Source organism: Dryobates pubescens, chromosome 21 (genome assembly GCF_014839835.1).
Source record: "Dryobates pubescens isolate bDryPub1 chromosome 21, bDryPub1.pri, whole genome shotgun sequence".
NCBI lineage: Eukaryota > Metazoa > Chordata > Aves > Piciformes > Picidae > Dryobates > Dryobates pubescens.
Genome location: NC_071632.1, coordinates 4,951,460 through 4,971,246, shown reverse-complemented (window position 1 = coordinate 4,971,246; position 19,787 = coordinate 4,951,460). Strand labels below are relative to the sequence as shown.

General features: G+C 47.1%; 1 protein-coding gene across 1 annotated transcript in view; it reads right to left on the bottom strand.

Moving 5' to 3' along the window:
- Nucleotides 1-8,119: 8,119 nt before the first annotated feature.
- The window catches only part of ARMC3 (armadillo repeat containing 3), a 65,513-nt gene continuing 53,845 nt past the window's right edge, over nucleotides 8,120-19,787 (bottom strand). Inside the window, exons 15-17 of the mRNA XM_054171162.1 lie at nucleotides 15,303-15,500; nucleotides 11,631-11,793; nucleotides 8,120-8,335 (exon numbers count right to left, since the gene is read on the bottom strand). Of these exons, the coding sequence (XP_054027137.1) occupies nucleotides 8,120-8,335; nucleotides 11,631-11,793; nucleotides 15,303-15,500 (577 nt within the window). The remainder of the gene's footprint in view (nucleotides 8,336-11,630; nucleotides 11,794-15,302; nucleotides 15,501-19,787) is intronic.

The following is a 19,787-nucleotide window of genomic DNA, read 5'->3' as shown; positions in this document are numbered from 1 at the left end:
ATCTTCACCAGGGCACCTGTTGGAGCTGAGCCTCCTGTCCTTAAAAAGTAGGTCTACACACACACACACCCCCCAAAAAGAAAAGAACCCCCCACTTTGCCAGGTTAAGCTTTAAGGCTGTTGTCTGCTTTTTCTAATTACAGAATACAGAATCAGCCAGGTTGGAAAAGCCCTTTGAGATCATCAAATCCAACCTATCACCCAGCACCATCTAATCAACTAAACCATGGCACCAAGCACCCCATCCAGTCTCTTCTTAAACACTCCCAGTGATGATGACTCCACCACCTCCCTGGGCAGCGCATTCCAGTGGCAAATCCCATGGCAGGGGGGTTGGAACGAGATGATCCTTGTGGTCCCTTCCAACCCTGACTGATATTATGATACTATGATACTAAATCCAGTGAAGAATTTCTTCCTAACATCCAGCCTAAACCTCCCCTGGTGCAGCTTGAGACTGTGTCCTCTTGTTTTGTCACAGGTTGCCTGGGAGAAGAGACCAGTTGCTTATTTGCAATTAATTAGAAGGAACTTCTTCCTTGAAAGGGTTCTCAGACACTGGCACAGGCTGCCCAGGCAGGTGGTTGAATCCCCATCCCAGGAGGTGTTGCAAAGAGGCAGAGATGTGGTGCTGAGGGCCATGGTTTAGCCCCAGCCTTGGTAGAGTTAGATACCACTTTGACTTGATGAGCTTGAAGGTCTTTTCCCACCTTAACAATTCTATGATTGCTTCGTTATTAGTGACACAGAAGGAACTGTTTTGCCTCTATCCAAACCCCAGTCTAACAGTGGTGTTTAATATAAAAGTAACTTAGTCTAGTTCTTCTAATCGAAGGTAAAAAACCCCCATATCACAGAATCACAGCATGGTGGGGGTTGGAAGTGTCCTCCAGAGATCATCTAGCCTAACCCCCCTGCTAATGCAGGTTCACCTAGAGCAGGTTGCCCAGGTGTACCTCCAGGTGTGTTTTGAAAGTCTCCAGAGAAGGAGACTCCACAATCTCTCTGGGCAGCCTGCTCCAGTGCTCCAATTCCAGTCCATTGCAATCTGCTCCTTAAGTGAAGTGAACGTGCTGGTGGTAGAAGAGGCAGATGCCGTTCATCCCAGCAGCCACGAGCCACATTTGATCACAGCTTCCCTTTTTCCATCCACCAGAAGCCTGACCTGCAGTCTTCTGAACCAGCATGACAAGAAATGGCCTCAAGTGACACCAGGGGAGGTTTAGTTTGGATATTAGGAAACAATTCTTTCCTGACAGAGCGGTCAGGCATTGGAACAGGCTGCCCAGGGACTCAGCATCCCTGGAAGTGTTCCAGAAACATGTGGCCATGGCACTTCAGGACAGGCTTTAATGGCCATGATGGTGCTATGGTGATGGTTGAACTCAATGATCTCAGAGGATTTTTCCAACCAAAACAATTCTATGATTCTATGACAGGTCTTCCTGAAGCAGAAACCACCACCTCCCTCCCCTCCACAGCTGGAGGTATTTCATTTTTCATCTCTCCAGTGCTGAAAACCCAAACTGTTGTCCTGTCATGCCTGTAATACTGACTCCCATGGTTACAGCACATAGCAGCCTTGGTAGCTAGGCAGAGAAGTGGGCAGCACCCCTTCCCATAGACTGGTCTAAAAGCCAATTAGGCTGTTACTTAATTTTCCTCCTTTATATTTCCCTCTCCCTTATGCACAGGGGGAAGCAGTCAGAAGTCTTCCCTAGCTGCATTATGCAGATTTCCCAGTGAATTCCCCCAGAGTTGTAATTCATTTGGGTTATTGTGAAAAATGGTGCCCAAAACCTGCCTGTGCACAGGCTACAGCCAGGCAAGGGTCACTCCTCAGCAGCACAAGGTCCCACCAGACCTGTGCAGCTGGGGAAGAAGCTCTCAGCCCCTCCTGCCTCCTTCCAAAAGGGGTAATCCCCCCGTGGAGGGATGACCATGAGCCAGCAATGTGCTCTTGTGGCCAGGAAGGCCAGTTCCATTCTGGGGTGGATTAGAAGGGCTGTGACCAGTAGGTCAAGAGAGGTTCTCCTCCCCCTGTACTCCCCACTGGTGAGGCCACATCTGGAATATTGTGTCCAGTTCTGAGCCCCTCAGGTCAAGAAAGGCAGTGAGCTGCTGGAGAGAGTCCAGCACAGAGCCATGAGGATGGTTAAGGGAGTGGAACATCTTCCATATGAGGAGAGGCTGAGAGCTCTTTAGCTTAGAGGAGACTGAGAGGTGACCTCATCAATGTTTATAAAGATGGAAAGGGTGAGTCTTGAGAGGCTGGAGCCAGGCTCTGCTGGGTGGTGCCCAGTGTCAGCACAAGGGGCAGTGGTAGAAATTGAGGCATAGGAAGTTTCACATAAATATGAGGAAAAATTTTGCCCTGTGAGGGTGACAGAGCCCTGGAACAGGCTGCCCAGGGGGGTTGTGGAGTCTCCCTCTCTGGAAACTTGCCTGGATGCATTCCTGTGTGATCTGGTGTAGGTGCTCCTGCTCTGGCAGGGGGAATTGGACTGGATGAGCTTTTGAGGTCCCTTGCAGCCCCTGAATTTCTGTGGTTCTGTGATTCCTGTGTGCCTGGGCAGCAGCAGCAGCAGCAGCAGCGTGCGTGGGAAGGTGAAGGTGAGAGGAGGAGGGAAGCCGTCACGCTCCAGACTATCCTGCTAATATTTATTCAGGCCCTAACCACTTCCCAGTCCTGGCTCTGCCTTGACTGACAGCTTTGGGGACAAGCAGAGCATCACATAATGCCTACGCTGGCAGATACTGAGCAGTCAGCCACAGAGTGGTGAGATGCAGAAATCAAATGAAGCCACTTCAAATTCCAGGCTCTGCTTAAGCAGCTTTGGTTAATAAAGCCCTTGACGGTCCTGCAGACGGAGGCAAACGCTCAGGCCAGGCTGGGTTGGCTTCAGATGCATTTGTATGCACCAGTTCTCCCCTGCTCATCTTGGCATACCTAATGGATGTGCCCTCCTGTGGGATGTTCCCACTGGAACAGATGGGAGCCCAGCAGAGCAGAATTTGTCTCGGACCTATCAGGTTCCTGGGGCATGGAGAGAAGAGGGCTAGCATGAGCACTTGGGTGGGGAGGTTGTGTCTGTGGCAGGCTCCACTCTCCCCACAGAAATCCTCACTGCTTTTGGAGAAGACCATGGCAGGAACTCCACATCCTTCCTCAGCAGTCTTCCCTCTTACCTGACAGACCTGATATGACTCCACAGCTTGATGTGAGGAAACTCTGAGCTCCTGGTTTATGCAGACACTGTTTGCGCTTCCAAATGCCATCCAAGGATCTGTGCTAATGCTCCAGTGCTGAATTCCATGGCAAAATGAAGTGAAATGGATGTTTTGCAGTCACTCCTTGGTAGAGAATCCAAATTTGGCATCAGCCCACTTGTCATATTGAATTTCATCCACTTTGAGAAGCAGACACACACCCTGGGATGGAGTGAGCATATCTGCAGGGGCAGCTCTTGGGAGCAGCAGGAGGCTATTTCCCTGGATTGCTCTGTGCATCTCCTGGATTGCCCTGACTCATAGAGTGGTCTGGGTTGGAAGGGACCTCCAAAGGTTGTCTAGTCCAACTCCCTCTGCAGTCAGCAGGGACATCCTCAACTAGATCAGGCTGCCCAGAGCCTTGTCGAGCCTCACTTTGAGTATCTCCAGGGAAGGGACCTCAACCACCTCCCTGGGCAACCTGTTCCAGTGTTCCACTACCCTCATAGTAGAGAACTTGTTCCTAACATCCAATCTAAATCTGCTCTTCTCTAGTCTGAAGCCATTGCCCCTTGTCCTGTCACTGCAGGCCTTTGCAAACAGTTTCTTTCTATCCTTCTTGTAGCTCCCTTCAGGTACTGGAAGGCTGCTGTTAGGTCTCCCCAGAGCTTTCTCTTCTCCAGGCTGAACACCCTCAGCTCCCTCACCCTGTCCTCATAGCAGAGCTGCTCCAACCCCCTGATCATTTTCGTGGCCCTCCTATGGACCTGCTCCATCAGGTCTGTGTCCTTCCTGTATTGAGGGCTCCAGACCTGGATGCAGTACTCCAGGTGAGGTCTCACCGGAGCAGAGTGAAGTGGCAGAATCACCTCTCTGGATCTGCCAGCAGGACATCTTTTGATGCAGCCCTGGACTCATACTATGCCACATGAACAGCAATAACACATCCCCCAAACCTGTGTGTGGTTTTTCCTCCTCCCTTGTACCTCAAGGCAGCGAAGAACTGTCTGGTCCTTCTTCCAGCCAGTACCCAAAGCCTGAACAAAGCAGGCAATGAAGGATTATTTGGCAGCAGCCACCACGGCAGCAGCTTTCTGTAGGTTATCTTAACGGATTTATCACCCTGAACTAAGCCCTGGCCATCTGTTCTATCCTCTAATTACAAATGCAGAAACAGCTAATTCACCACTGCATCATAAAAAAGTAAAATAGAAATGATTGAAGAGCAGGGAATGTCATGCTTCACATGCTGGCAGGGGGGTTGGGGGTGGAAATTGCTCTCTGCAAGCAGAGTTTGCTCAAATTGCAGCTTAGGTTAGAGATTAGGAAACGTTTCTCTCCTGCAAGAGTGGTCAGGGATTGGAACAGGCTGCCCAGGGAGGTGGTGGAGTCACCATGCCTGGAGGTGCTCAAGAAACTTTGGCTTGGAACTTAGGGGCATGGCTTAGTGGCCACAGTGGTGTTGGCTGGATGGTTGGACTCAAGGATCTTAGAGGTCTTTTCTAACTGAAAGCATTTGATGACTCTGTGATTCTTTCCCAGCAAACAGGAATTGCTGAGGAGCAATGCTCACCAGAACAGGTTTTATTCCTGCTCATTCAGCTCAGATGTACTTTGAAATTTAGGATTCACTTAAGGGCAGTTCTGAACCCTTTTTTCCCCTTCTCTCTTAGATGAGCCCCAGAATATTTCTTTTCTAATACATTTTCTCATCAGGGAAAGCAGAAAATTTTTTTCCTTAAAATCCCTCCCAGAGTCTGCTTTTCCTCTAGCTCAATTTTGCTGTGATGAAGGCTTGTCTGGTGGAGTCACCCACTGGTTTTGTGCAGGTGACTCCTGTTCATTGCAATGCTCTTGGTTTGGAAGCTAGGCAGAAAGCAGGGGGCTGAGTGTGTGTGCCCTGCTTCCTGGGAACAACCCTAACTTCTGTTATACTGCCACTGTCCAAGCCACCAGCAGCAGTAATGGTTTAGCTGGGAGTTCAGGTTCTGATTCACCTGGGTATGGACTCCTGGCAGCATCTGTCCTCTCTCCTCTGGAAATCTTGCACTGAAAACTCTGCTCCGCTCTGGTGAGACCCCAGCTGGAGTACTGTGTCCAGTTCTGGAGCCCCTAGTACAGGAAGGACCTGGAGGTGCTGGAGCATGTCCAGAGAAGGGCCACAAGGATGATCAGAGGGCTGGAGCTCCTCCCCTTTGAGGCCAGACTGAGAGAGTTGGGGCTGTTCAGTCTGGAGAAGAGAAGGCTCTGAGGAGACCTGATTGTGGCCTTCCAGGATCTGAAGGGGGCTACAGGAAAGCTGGGGAGGGACTTTTGAGGGTGTCAGGGAGTGATAGGACTGAGGGGAATGGAACTAAACTAGAAGTGGATAGATTCAGATTGGATGTTAGGCAGAAGTTCTTCCCTATGAGGGTGGTGAGACACTGGCACAGGTTGCCCAGGGAGGTGGTGGAAGCCTCATGCCTGGAGGTTTTTAAGGCCAGGCTGGATGTGGCTGTGAGCAACCTGCTCTAGTATGAGGCATCCCTGCCCATGGTGGGGGGGTTGGAAGTAGATGATCCTTGAGGTCCCTTCCAACCCTGACAGTTCTGTGATTCTATGCAATTGAACAACTTAGGTTAAGGGGCCAAGAATTACCATCCTGGTCCTCTGTAACTTTTATGGGGTACATCCTCCTGCCACATGGAACTGGGGTTGTTTAATCTGGAGAAAAGGAGGCTGAGGGAAGACATCATTGCCCTCCACAACTTCTTGAAAGCTTGGTGACATGGATGTTGGTCTCTTTTGCCTAATAACAAGTGATAGGAGGAGAGGAAAAGGCTTCAAGTTGCACCAGGGAGGCTTATGTTGGAGATTACAAGAAAGTTCTTCCCTGAAAGGTTTCTCAACCACTGGCACAGGCTGCCCAGGATGGTGGTTGAATGCCCATCCCTGGAAGTGTTCCAAAGAGGCAGAGATGTGGTGCTGAGGGCCATGGTTTAGCCCCAGCCTTGGTAGAGTTAGAGAATGGTTGGACTGGCTGATCTTAAAGGGCTTTTCCAACCAAAATGGTTCTGTGATTCTAGAAGAAGCAGAGATGGTTGTGAGCAGCCTGCCTCGGTGTGTATAGCCTGGGCAAAGGGCTGCATGAGCGACAGGACCTGCTGCCTGCTCTGATATGGTTGCTGTTCTCTTCTTGCTGTGTTTCCTCCTACATTTGTCCAACTTCAAGAAAGAACTGGCTTCACTTATGCTTTGCACATGGTTTTCATAGATGGCATCTCAGCAGTCAGTGAAACATCAATGAGCTGCAAGAACTAGCTGGTTCATTAGCATGCAAATAAGCTCACTCCTTAATGAGAGAGAAGCTTTTACTAGCTCATTGTGTCTCCAACACACTAATTTCATCCATGCCCTACAAATAACATCTCTGTAGGTCAAAGGCCTGTGTGTGTGTGTCTGTCCCTTTGTGCTTCTGGCATTTCTCCACATGCTCTGCTCTATCTGAACTCTAAATTCTGCCTGGGTGACAGTGGACAAGGAAGGCCAGAGAAACCTGTTCCAGCATTTCTGCTGTCTTTCAGTGTCAGAGACAGTGTTTGTAGGACAGAAAACCAATTAGCTGCTGAAGAGGACTAAGAGCTGTTAATTTATCTGCAAAGTCCTGCTATAATGAGCATACTGGTAAAGAGTGGAAGAATCCTGCCCCAAGCCCACAGAGCTGCACTGCAAAGCCCATGGTACAATGGTGGAGCACAGTCATAGAAGGTTGTTTTACAAGGGCTTGTAGTGATAGGACAAAGGGCAATGGCTTTGAGCTAGAAGAGGGCAGATTTAGACTGGAGATGAGGAAGAAATTCTCTCCAGTGAGGCTGGTGAGACACTGGAACAGGTTACCCAGGGAGGTTGTGGATGTCCCCTCCCTGGAGGTGTTCAAAGCCAGGCTGAATGAAGCCTTGAGCAACCTGGTCTAGTGGCAGGTGTCCATGGCAGGCAGGTTGCATCTTTGAGGTCCCTTCAGTCTGAACCATTCCTGGAGCCTTCTTAGCAGTGAGCAATCAGAAACTGAGATGTGTTAGTTCTGTAAATCACACATCAGCTGTTCCCTGCTGGCATGAAGATAGAATCATAGAACCAACCAGGTTGGAAAAGACCTCAGAGATCATCAGGTCCGACCTATTACCTAATACCTAACACCTCCTGACAACTAAACCATGGCTCCAAGTGCCACATCCAATCCTTTCTTGAACACTTCCAGGGATGATGACTCTACCACCTCCCTGGGCAGCACATTCCAATGGCCAATTACTCTTTGTGGGAAGAACTTTCTCCTCACCTTGATACTAAAGTTCCCCTGGCACAGCTTGAGATTGCGTCCTCTTGTTCTGGTGCTGGTTGCCTGGGAGAAGACACCAACCCCCTCCTGGCTACAACCTCCCCTCAGGGAGTTGTAGAGAGCAAGAAGGTCTCCCCTGAGCCTCCTCTTCTCCAGGATAAACCAAGGGCAAGGTAACCTCAGTGCTCCCCTGCTCAGGGACCAAGGGCAGATGTCACATTTTCTTGCTTTACTAATGTATAATTCCTATCAATGTGACTGGGAGTTGAAGGAACAGAAGAAAGGAAGAAAAAAAAACCACTACTGTGGATTTTGGGAAAGACTGAAATTGATTTAATTAGCATTGTAGTGCTCAAAGGGTTTTGATCCAGCAAACTGTAGCTGTTGTTTTACAGTTTAGTCTTTAAAATGGTGCCAAAACCTTAACAACATTTCTAAGCACTGAAGTCAAACACCTAAGAATATGTCTCATTAAGTGTTTGGGATGAACATATCAGATGTGCACCTTTTGCACAGCTGGACTTGAAAGTCTTGAAGTTTCATCAATATCAGGGGCTGCCAAGAGCTTTGAAGGAGCTGTTTGGGCAGCACTGGTCAAGATGTGATGTATTTGTACAGATCTGCCTCTGCACTTCCCTGCTTCATCAAAGAGCCTGGCTCAAACATCAGATCCACAATGTACTCCCGAGGAGGAAGTAGGAGCCTTGGTGCTCCTTGAGGAGAGTCCTCAATCAGCTTCACTTCATTCCAAGCTCTGTTGTACTCGCCCCGGACCAAAGTGCAGCCGATGCCAATTCTGTCTGCTATCACCTAAAGAGGAAAGACAAAGGAGTGAATCACAGTTCATTCAGATAGCTTCTGTGGTACACAGCAAGGTGTCTTTTAAAGGGCAAGAGATGCTTAGTAAAAAGCAAGCAAATCCCTGGGAGGCCAAGAACTTTCTTGAAACACTTGGTAAAGATCTAGTGTTCTGTAAACCTGTATTAGCATAGACTCATAGAATAGAATAGAATAGAATAGGATGGGAGAGAGAGAAGAGAAGAGAAGAGAAGAGAAGAGAAGAGAAGAGAAGAGAAGAGAAGAGAAGAGAAGAGAAGAGAAGAGAAGAGAAGAGAAGAGAAGAGAAGAGAAGAGAAGAGAAGAGAAGAGAGAGAGAAGAGAAGAGAAGAGAAGAGAAGAGAAGAGAAGAGAAGAGAAGAGAAGAGAAGAGAAGAGAAGAGAAGAGAAGAGAAGAGAAGAGAAGAGAAGAGAAGAGAAGAGAAGAGAGAAGAGAATTAGAATAGAATAGAATAAACCAGGTTGGAAGAGACCTTCAAGATCATCATGTCCAACCCATCATCCAACACCACCTAATCAACTAAACCATGCAACCAAACACCCTATCAATTCTCCTCCTAAACACCTCCAATGATGGTGACTCCAATCAATAGAATCAATAAGGTTGGAAAAGACCTCAGAGATCATCAAGTCCAACCTATCACCCAACATCTCTTGTGTGTCCTCTTGTTCTGTTGGTGGTTGCCTGGGAGAAGAGACCAACCCCCACCTGGCTACAACCTCCCTTCAGGTAGTTGTAGAGAGCAATAAGGTCACCCCTGAGCATCCTCTTCTCCAGGCTAAGCAACCCCAGCTCCCTCAGCCTCTCCAACTCAAGTGAACTGCAACACTGACAGGGAGACTGGAACTGAAACCCCATTGGGCATTCCTTAATAGCCTGGGTTTGGAGGTTAATTTTTCAACTAGGAAAGATTCCTCCAAGGAATTTCTTTCCCAGGAGGCTCTCACTCTTCTTTACATGCAAAGGTCAGCCTTTTTTTCAGTGGTGTCAATTGTTGGTTCTGCTTAGGAAGTGTAGGGTTTCAAATGTTATTTCTGTGCACAAAAATATTAGTCTTAACTCTTTTCAGACACTGATATGTTTGTTTAGCTGCCAGTCCCTCAGATCTCAGAATCACAGAATGTTGGGTTGGAAGGGACCCCAAGGATCCTCTGCTCTAACTTTTCTAGGTTAACAGTAGAGTTGAAATGAGCTGGGCCAGCACCCTGTAAAGCTGAGTCTTAAAACTGTCCAGTGTAGGGGAATCCACCACTTCCCTTGGGAGATGATTCCAATGTCCCACTATTCTCATGGGGAATCATTTTCTTCTGGAGTCCAGCTGGACTCTTCCCAGCAGTAACTTGTCCTCATAAGCCCTTGTCTTTTCCATGGGACTCCTTGTAAAAAGGGAGGCTTCATCCTCCTGGCAGCCACCCTTTATCACAGTATCACAGTATCACCAAGGTTGGAAGAGACCTCAGAGATCATCAAATCCAACCTGTCACCACAGACCTCATGACTAGACCATGGCACAGAGTGCCACGTCCAATCCCCTCTTGAACCCCTCCAGGGATGGTGACTCCACCACCTCCCTGGGCAGCACATTCCAATGGCTGGTTCCATGGCAACAAGGTCTCCCCTCAGCCTTCCCTTCTGCAGGCTGAACAACCCCAGCTCTGTCAGCCTTTCCTCAGATGGCAGAGCTGCCAGTCCTCTGAGCATTCCTGTGCCCCTTCTCTGAACACTTCTCTCCACACTTCCCAAATGAAGTGTAACACCCACAGTACCCAGCAATGCTCTTGGCTAGCTGGAAGCCTTATTTCTGAATGACATTTTGAAGAGCTGTCTATCCCAGCAATGAGGTGTGGGCACACTGCACACACAGAGCTAACAGGAAGTACAGAGTGTAAAAATGCACTGCTTTTATCCCTGTGGGTCAGGACTTCTGCTCAGCTCCCCAGCACGCTGCCTGCTTTGCAGCCCCACCAAGGTGGGAAGCAAGTGCCTTCTAGATGAAACACCTGCCTGAGCTTTCTGCTGTGCTGGCACTGACAGACCTGTAATGCTTGCCAGCCACAGCACTGCTTTCTCAGAGGAATGGAATCCTGGAGGGCTTTTAGCTTGCTACAAACAGACAAGGATATCCATTGCTTAGGCTGCTGTGGTTGTAAGAGAGATGAGCTGTCCCTGCAAAGGCTTCTCAGGACAGCGGAGGATGAGTGAACATCAGTGCTGCATCAGCACAATTAATTCATGTCCTTAGACCTCCATAAAATATATCAGGAACTTTCTCTCTCCATGGATACCATAAATTTAGGATTGTGTACTATTTCCTAGGTCCTTCCTGCTCAATGTGCTTCTCTTTTCCTTTTCATGCTGCCCAACAGCCAAGGAAAAAAGGATGGGGCAGATAAGCAGGCTGCACTAGTACATGAAGAGAGAAGCAATAAATCTTCCCATCTAGTTTAAGAAACTAGAACATGGAATCTGTTCTGCACTATCATAGGATACTGGAGAGATCACAGGATCACAGGATGTTTGGGGTTGGAAGGGACCTCTGCGGATCATTGAGTCCAACCCCCCTGCCAGAGCAGGACCATAGAAACCAGCACAGGTCACACAGGAACACATCCAGATGGGTCTTGAAGGTCTCCAGAGAAGGAGACTCCACAACCTCTCTGGGCAGCCTGTTCCAGTGCTCTGTGACCCTCACAGTGAAGAAGTTCCTCCTCATGTTGAGGTGGAACCTCCTGTGCTCTAGTCTACATCCATTGCCCCTTGGCCTATCCCAGGGTGCAGCTGAGCAGAGCCTGTGCCCTCCCTCTTGACCCCCAGCCCTCAGCTATTTATAAACATTTATTAAATCCCCTCTCAGTCTTCTCTTCTCCAGACTAAAAGAGAGATACCAAAGAAAAGTGTCCCAACAAGTTTGATGTTTGCAGCATGGGGGGAAGAAAAAAGATAAAAAAAGGCAGTTGCATAATTCAGTATTTTACAGTTTGCAGAAAATGTAAAATGTTTTGACTCCCAATCAAATCTTTTGGCTTTTTTGCTATTTTCTCAAGCCTTCTGCTGATGTCACGTCAGACAATTTAGTGACACCAAGAATGTTCACCAGGAAGGAGCGATGCTGGCTTCCCTTCACTGGGAAATCAGCTTTGCCTGTGGAAAATGACACCAGAGCTCTCACATGAACATAAAGCTGGCATTCTACAGATGGAGGAGGTTTGGTTTCCAACATCCATTTAACATCAGGGTCTTCCTGGTGTCAAATAAAGGTCGAGGTACCTTGAAAAGTAAGGCCCTGTGGCAGAAGGTCCCTTTCCGAACTCTGCCGATGGGCACAACATTGTGTTTCAGCTCAAACTCTGCTTCGCTGATGTGGATTTCCCAGCTGAAGTCATCCAGTCTGTCTCTTTCAATCGGGCCACCCATCTTGTCCGCAACCAACCTGTTCCAACATATACCAGAGGCAAGTCAATTTCTCTTCCATTTACCAACAAAATCAGAGAATCAGAGAATTGTCAGGGCTGGAAAGGACCTCAAGAATCATCCAGCTCCAACCCCCCTGCCATGGGCAGGGACACCTCATACTAGAGCAGGTTGCTCACAGCCACATCCAGCCTGGCCTTAAAAACCTCCAGGGATGAGGCTTCCACCTCCTCTCTGGGCTACCTGTGCCAGTGTCTCACCACCCTCATGGGGAACAACTTCTTCCTAACATCCAATCTGAATCTACCCATTTCTAGTTTTGTTCCATTCCCCCCAGTCCTATCACTCCCTGACACCCTCAAAAGTCCCTCCCCAGCTTTCTTGTAGCCCCCTTCAGATCCTGGAAGGCCACAAGAAGGTCACCTCACAGCCTTCTCTTCTCCAGACTGAACAGCCCCAACTCTCTCAGTCTGTCTCCATACCAGAGCAGCTCCAGCCCTCTGATCCTCCTCGTGGCCCTTCTCTGGACACCTTCCAGCACCTCCAGATCCTTCCTGTAATAGAGGCTCCAGAACTGGATGTAGTACTCCAGGTGGGGTCTCACCAGAGTGGAGTAGAGGGGGAGAATCACCTCACTCACCCTGCTGGCTCTGCTTCTCTTGCTGCAGCCCAGGCTCTGCTTGGCTCTCTGGGCTGCAAGTGCTCACTGCTGGCTCCTGTTGAGCTTCTCATCCACCAGCCCCCCCAAGTCCTTTTCTACAGGGCTGTTCTCAAGCCAGTCCCTGCCCAGCCTATATCAGTGCTAGCAAAATGAAAGGTATGCAAGCAATTGGTGAAGCACACACAAGGCTTTCATTCTTTTTTTGTTAGGTCTCTTGGTTGGGTTTTGGTGAAGGACACACAAGGCTTTAATTCTTTTGCTGTGTTTGTTAGTTGGTTTTGATTTCTTTTTCTCTCTTCAGTAACTGGTATTTTAAATATGAGGCTGGGAATTACTGGGTGAACCTGAAGAAGAGGGAGGCTCCAGGCAGTCCCTTGTGCTGCTTGTGCCTGCAGCCAGTCCTCAGAGAGGACTGCACTTGTTCCAGAGGAGACAGCCAGCACTGCACTATGTCCCCTCATCCAGCTCCCTCCCCAGCAAGCACAGCAGGACGTGCTGGAGTGTGTCCAGAGAAGGGCCACAAGGATGAGCAGAGGGCTGGAGCTGCTCTGCTATGAGGACAGACTGAGAGAGTTGGGGTTGTTCAGTCTGGAGAAGAGAAGACTCTGAGGAGACCTTCTTGTGGCCTTCCAGTATCTGAAGGGGACTACAAGAAAGCTGGGGAGAGACTTTCTAGGATCTCAGGTAATGATAGGACTGGGGAGAATGGAACAAAACTAGAAATGGGTAAATTCAGATGGGATGTTAGTTCCAAATAGGAAGTTCTTCCCCAGGAGGGTGGTGAGACACTGGCACAGGTTGCCCAGGGAGGTGGTGGAAGCACCATCCATCCCTGGAAGTATTTAAGGCCAGGCTGGATGTGGCTTTGAGCAACTTGCTGTAGTGTGAGGTGTCCCTGCTCATGGCAGGGGAGTTGGAACTGGATGATCCTCGAGGTCCCTTCCAGCCCTAAGAATTCTATGATTCTATGATGTCCTGCTTTGGCAGGGGGGTTGGACTTGATGACATTCTGTGATTCTATGAATTCTGCTCACACTGCCAGGCTGCTGAGGGCCGCTGCAGCTGCCTCCTCCTCCCCTCCCCACTCTGCATGCACCACCAAGGCATCTGCCTGAGATGGAACACACACACCAAACCCCCACCCCCACCCCCAAACCTTTGACTTCATTTCCCCTGCTTGTTCCACTGGCTTGTGCGCCTGCAAGGAGTTCAGTGCTGTGTTTGAAGAGCAGATCTGAAAGAGCATTTTATGGATTCCACCTTGAGGAAGGCAGCATGATTTATACACAGCTGGAGGTTTGGGGATGAATATCTGCCCTGCCAAACGTTGCAGTGAACAGAGAAGTCCTTCCCTGGATCACCTCACTGAAAACAAGAGTTAGCAGAAGAAAGAAATTCGGTGAGACTCAGTGGGATTTGATGCCAAACTCTCCAGATTCAGGAGGTAGCCAGGAAACTGCTGAGATAGTGAAGGTTAAACTAAGGAGAAGATGAAAGCAGACACACTGCTTGGAGATGCCAGTGTGTGGTGGCCAGGCTGAGTTATCAGTGAAACTAATGAATCACACATTGGTAACAACAATCTGTGCAAGCAGGGTGGCAATATTCAGGCACTGTTCAGTCATCAGGATATTTATTAATGACAGTGGCACCTCAAAACTGCATTAGATAAATGCCTCATGCTTTTGGCTCTACAGGAAACCAAAATCCAAGAGAGTTCTTGTCCCAAGGAGCTTCCAAACCAAGGCAAGAAAGATGGTAAGAAAAAGAACATTTGTGATACACATAAGCTGCAATGGTCTCAACTATTAGGTGAAGGTTTCAGCTCCTGTGTTTAGGCTCTGCAGCACCTGGGGCTCTCCTGCTCCTTGATGCTATAGATGCCATATGCAGCTGGCATGTTCAGTGGAAAGGATCAGTACAGATGTACAGAAATGTGAATGGCCTGGAATTGTCCATAGGATGAGACATTTAGACCCTTTTGTTGGGATAGTTTGTTTTGTAGAATCAGAGAACAGTTTTGGTTGGAGAAGATCCAGCCTTCAACCCAACACCACCATGGCCATCAAACCATGTCCCCACATGCCATGGCCACACATTTCTTAAACACCTCCAGGGATGGTTACTCCATCACCTCCATAGGCAGCCTGTTCCAATCCTGGACCACTCTTGCACCAAAGACATTTTTCCTAATATCCAATTTAAAACCCAAACCAAACCAAAATCAATTTCAGCATCAGCAGAATCATAGAACCATAGAATCAACTAGGTTGGGAAAGACCTCAGAAATCATCAAGTCCAACCTATAACCCAACACGTTGTGACTAACTAAACCGTGGCACCAAGTGCCACATCCAATCCTTTTTTGAACACCTCCAGGGATGGTGACTCTACCACCTCCCCGGGCAGCACATTCCAATGGCCAATCTCTCTTGCTGGGAAGAACTTTCTCCTCACCTCCAGCCTAAACTTGCCTTGGCACAGCTTGAGACTGTGTCCTCTTGTTCTGGTGCTGGTTGCCTGGGAGAAGAGACCAACCCCCACCTGGCTACAACCTCCTTTCAGGTAGTTGTAGAGAGCAATGAGGTCTCCCCTGAGCCTCCTCTTCTCCAGGTTAAGCAACCCCAGCTCCCTCAGCCTCTCCTCACAGGGCTGTGCTCCAGACCCCTCCCCAGCCTCGTTGCCCTTCTCTGGACATGTTCAAGTGTCTCAATGTCCTTCTTAAATTGAGGAGCCCAGAACCAAAGCTGCATTAGATTCCAACTAAGGATGGGAAGAGGAACCCATATGGAGAAGTTATCCTTGGGCGAGAAAATAGTTATTTAACCAATTCAGCACTATTTATAGAGATCTAATTTGGTACTCACTGTGCAAGAGCCACAACCTGTTCCCGGGTCGTTCGCAGCGGCAGAATTGTTTTGGAAGCATCCTTAATGTAATCCAGTAAAATGAAGTCAGGTGGTGGAAGCCAGCTTGAGGTTTCTGGATCTGTTTCCTCCTGGACTTTAGGTGTAATCTGAATAACTTCATTTGGTTTTTCCTCTTCTTTTTCCCCTCTCCCTTTTCTTCCCAAGCAAACAAAACACGCCTATTAAGAATGCTGTAATCCCTGAAGTCCAAATTCAAGAACAGCAGTTCTCCAATGCCACATTTGAGACAAATTGATTAGGGGGTGGGGAAGGTGGGAGGAATCTATTAGCTCTCCAGAGCTGTAGATAACACTCGTGGAACATAGCCTCAGGAGAATCACAGAATTGTGTCAGTTGCAAAAGACCTCTAAAATCATCAAGTCCAACCGGTATCTAACTACCAAGGCTGGGACTAAACCATGTCCCTCTGCTTCACACCTCTGCCTCTTTGAAACACCTTCATGCATGGAGATTCAACCACCTCCCTGGGGAGCCTGTTCCAGTGGTTGAATTAGTTTCTTCTAATTTCCAATCTAAACCTTTCCTGGTGCATCTTGAGGCCAAGCCCTCTCTTTCTATCACTTGTTGTTAGGGAGAAGAGACCAACTCCCCATCTGGCTCCAACCTCCTTTCAGTGAGTTGCAGAGAGCCAGCAAGTCTCCCCCCGTCTTCCTGACACCCACACTTTAAGCATTAATAAGCATTTATGAGATCCTGCCTCAGTCTTCTCTTTGCGACACTAAAAAGCCCTCCCTTTGCTGTCCCCTTTCCAGCAAGTCCCTGTCCTTGAACTGGAGAGACCAGAATCAGAGACACTATTCCAGACATAGCCTCACCAGGGCACAGTAGAAGGGGAAGAGAACCTTCCTCAATCTGCTGGCCACACTTTTCTTGATGCACCTCAGGATGCCATTGGACTTCATGGCCACAAGGGCACGCTGCTTGGCCATCCTGTTGTCCACCAGGAGTCCCTGGTCCTTTTCCCCATAGCTGCTCTCCAACAGGTCAGCCCCCAACCTCTACTGATCCATGGGGTTGTTCTTCCCCAGATGCAGGACTCTACACTTGACCTTATTGAATGTCATTATGTTTCTCCCCACCCAGCTCTCCAGGATGTCCAGGACACACTGGATGGCAGGCAGCACAACCTTTACACTCTGTCTCTTCATCCAAATCAATGATGAAAATGTTGAATAGGGCTGGGCCCAGCACTGACCCCTGGGGGGGCACCACTAGTCACAGGCCTCCAACTGGACTCTGCCCCATTGACTACAACTCATTGAGCCCTGTCCTTCAAGCAGTTCCAAATCCATCTCACCACCTAATTGTCCATAGCATAAGTCCTGAGTAATTATACTGTGAGATATGACCAAATCTCTGTCTTTTGTTTAAGAGTTCTGGCTTATTTTTTGAAAGAAATCTAGAATGCTTCTGGCATTCTTGGAAGGGAAAAAATAAAAAGAAGAAGAAAAGAGAAATAAAGAATAAAAAGGGAAAAGGGGGAAATAAAGAATAAAAACAGAAAAGGGGAAAAAAAGAAAAGAAAGAAAAAATAATAAAGACAAAAGAAAAAATGGAAAAAAGAAAAGAAAGAAAGAATAAAGAATAAAGAAAAAAAAAGGAAAAGAAAAAGGAAAAAAGAAAAAAGAAAAAAATAAAAAGGGGGAAAAGAAAAGAAAGAACAAAGAAATTAAATGGGTGAAAAAGAAAAATAAGAAAAGAAAAAGGAAAAGAAAAAGGAAATAAAAAGAAAAAATTAAAGAAAATGGAAATTAAAAAGAAAAAGAAAAAGAAAAAAAAGAAGAAAAATAAAAATAAAAAGAGAAAAGAAGGAAAAGAAAATGAAAATAAAGAGAAGAAAAAGGAAAAGAAAAAAAGAAAAAAAAGAAGAAAAAGGAAAAGAAAAGGAAAAAAGAAAAAAGAAAATAAAAATAAAAATAAAAAGGAAAAGGAAGAGGAAAAAAAAGAAAAGAAAAAGAAAAAGGAAAAGAAGAAAAAAAGAAAAAAGAAAATAAAAAAGTAAAAGAAAAAAGAAAAAAGAAAAAGAAAAAGGAAAAGAAAAAGGAAAAGAAAAGAAAAAGTAAAAGAATAAAAAAGAAACAGAAAAAAAAAATAAAGAAAAAGGAAAAGGAAAATTAAGAAAAAAGAAAAAGGAAAAGAAAAGAAAAAAGAAAAAGAAAAAAGAATAAAGATAAAAAGAAATAGAAAAAAAAGAAAAAGGAAAAGGAAAAGGCAAAAAAGAAAAAAGATAAAAATTAAAAAGGGCAAAAAGAGAAAAAAAAGGGAAAGAAAAGAAAAGAAAGCGAAAAGCAAGGGCCGTCAGAGTAGAGGGCTCCAGGACACACTATCTCCATTGAATGGTCTTCAGATTAGTTTTAAACTTGCAGAAGGAGCAGCACTCCTTAGCTGGAATGCAGTGGACAAAGCAGAAGGACATTCACCACTATCAGCAGTCTAATTCAAGCCATTTGTCTTCAGAATACTTTGCAAATTCTCTTTCACCTCTTGAGACTGAACCATAGTCAGAAAAAGAAGCCCTTTTCATAGGTTTCATCAAGCACATCACATTTTAGAAGGATAACCAATTAAGATTTAATCTTGAAATTACAGAAAAATTCATCACCCTCTTCCATAAACCATTCTGGTTATTAATTACATTTGGAGCTGAAAAAAGCAGAGAAACAGTTTTCTTTGTCTCAGCTGACTCCGTCTAACTATAGCCAGGGAACCTCAGAGTGCTAGATGGAGCAGCTACCTCCTCCTCCATTTAGACACTTGCACCTTATGGTGAAGAATATTCTGTTTTAAAAACAGCCCTGAATTCTCCCCACCTCTCTGGTGTCTGGCTTAGGAGGTTTTCCAAGCAGCAGCTTTCACAAATGGGTGTCATTCTTGTTCCCTGAGCAACTTCTCTCTTTGTCTGCTGCTCTTCCCCTCTATCCTCCCAGTACCTTCCTATCCCTGTGCAAAGGGCACAGGTGAATCACCCTGCTGTACAATAGAATAGAATACAATTTAGAATGGAATGGATTGGAATGGAATGGAATGGAATGGAATGGAATGGAATGGAATAGAATAGAATAGAATAGAATAGAATAGAATAGAATAGAATAGAATAGAATAGAATAGAATAGAATAGAATAGAATAGACCAGGTTAGAAGAGACCTTTGAGATCATCATGTCCAACCTATCACCCAACACCATCTGATCAACTAAACCATGGCACCAAGCACCCCATCCAGTCTCTTCCTAAACACCCCCAGTGATGGTGACTCCACCACCTCCCTGGGCAGCACATTCCAATGGGCAATCACTCTCTCTATGAAGAATTTCTTCCTAACATCCAGCCTAAACCTCCCCTGGCACAGCTTGAGACTGTGTCCTCTTGTTCTGGCTGCCTGGGAGAAGAGACCAGCCCCCACCTGGCTACAACCTCCCTTCAGGGAGTTGTAGAGAGCAAGAAGGTCTCCCCTGAGCCTCCTCTTCTCCAGGCTAAGCAACCCCAGCTCCCTCAGCCTCTCCTCACAGGGCTGTGCTCCAGACCCCTCCCCAGCTTTGTTGCCCTTCTCTGGACACCTTTCAGCAACTCAACATCTTTCCTAAACTGAGGGGCCCAGAACTGGACACAGGACTCAAGGTGTGGCCTAACCAGTGCGGTGTACAGGGGGAGAATGACCTCCCTGCTCCTGCTGGCCACACTGTGCATTCATTCCCTTTTCCTCAAGTGACTCATGAGGAACTCTTATTCTCCTTCTTTCAGGAAGAAAACACTTGAAAGGGAGGAGTTTGAACACTGATTTCTTTGTTTTGGTTTGGTTTGGGGTTTTTGCTGCTGCTCATTTCTGTGATACGTTCTGTTCCTTGGTGGAATGGCTGCTTTAAGATTATCTTCCACACCTGTCTCTGCCTTACTCCTCAGCTCTTCAGTTCATCACTATTAGGGGGTTGACCTGCTGGAAAGCATCTCCATGGAGAAGTACCTTGGAGCCCTGGTGGACAGTTAGTTCTCCATGGGACAGCAATGTGCCCTTGTGGCCAAGAAGGCCACTCGTATCCTGGGGTGCATTAAGAAGAGTGTGGCCAGCAGATCAAGGGTGTTTCTCCTCCCCCTCTATTCTGCCCTGGTGAGACCACAGCTGAAGTATTTTCTCCAGTTCTGGGGTTCCCAGGTCAAAAGAGACAGGGATATACTAGAGAGAATTCAATGGAGGCTGTGAGGATGATGAAGGAAGATCTGTCTGATGAGGAAAGGCTGAGGACCTGGGGCTGTTTAGCCTGGAGAAGACTGAGCACCAAAAGACAGCCATGATGCCAAATGTCTTTCCTTTGTCTCCAAAGCTTAATGCCTTGGCCATCCAGAAAAGGAGTAAATGAAGGCTGTGCTGGAGCCTAACATGGAATAAATGCCTATTTGTCAGCCTGTATTAACTGTCATCTTTTAG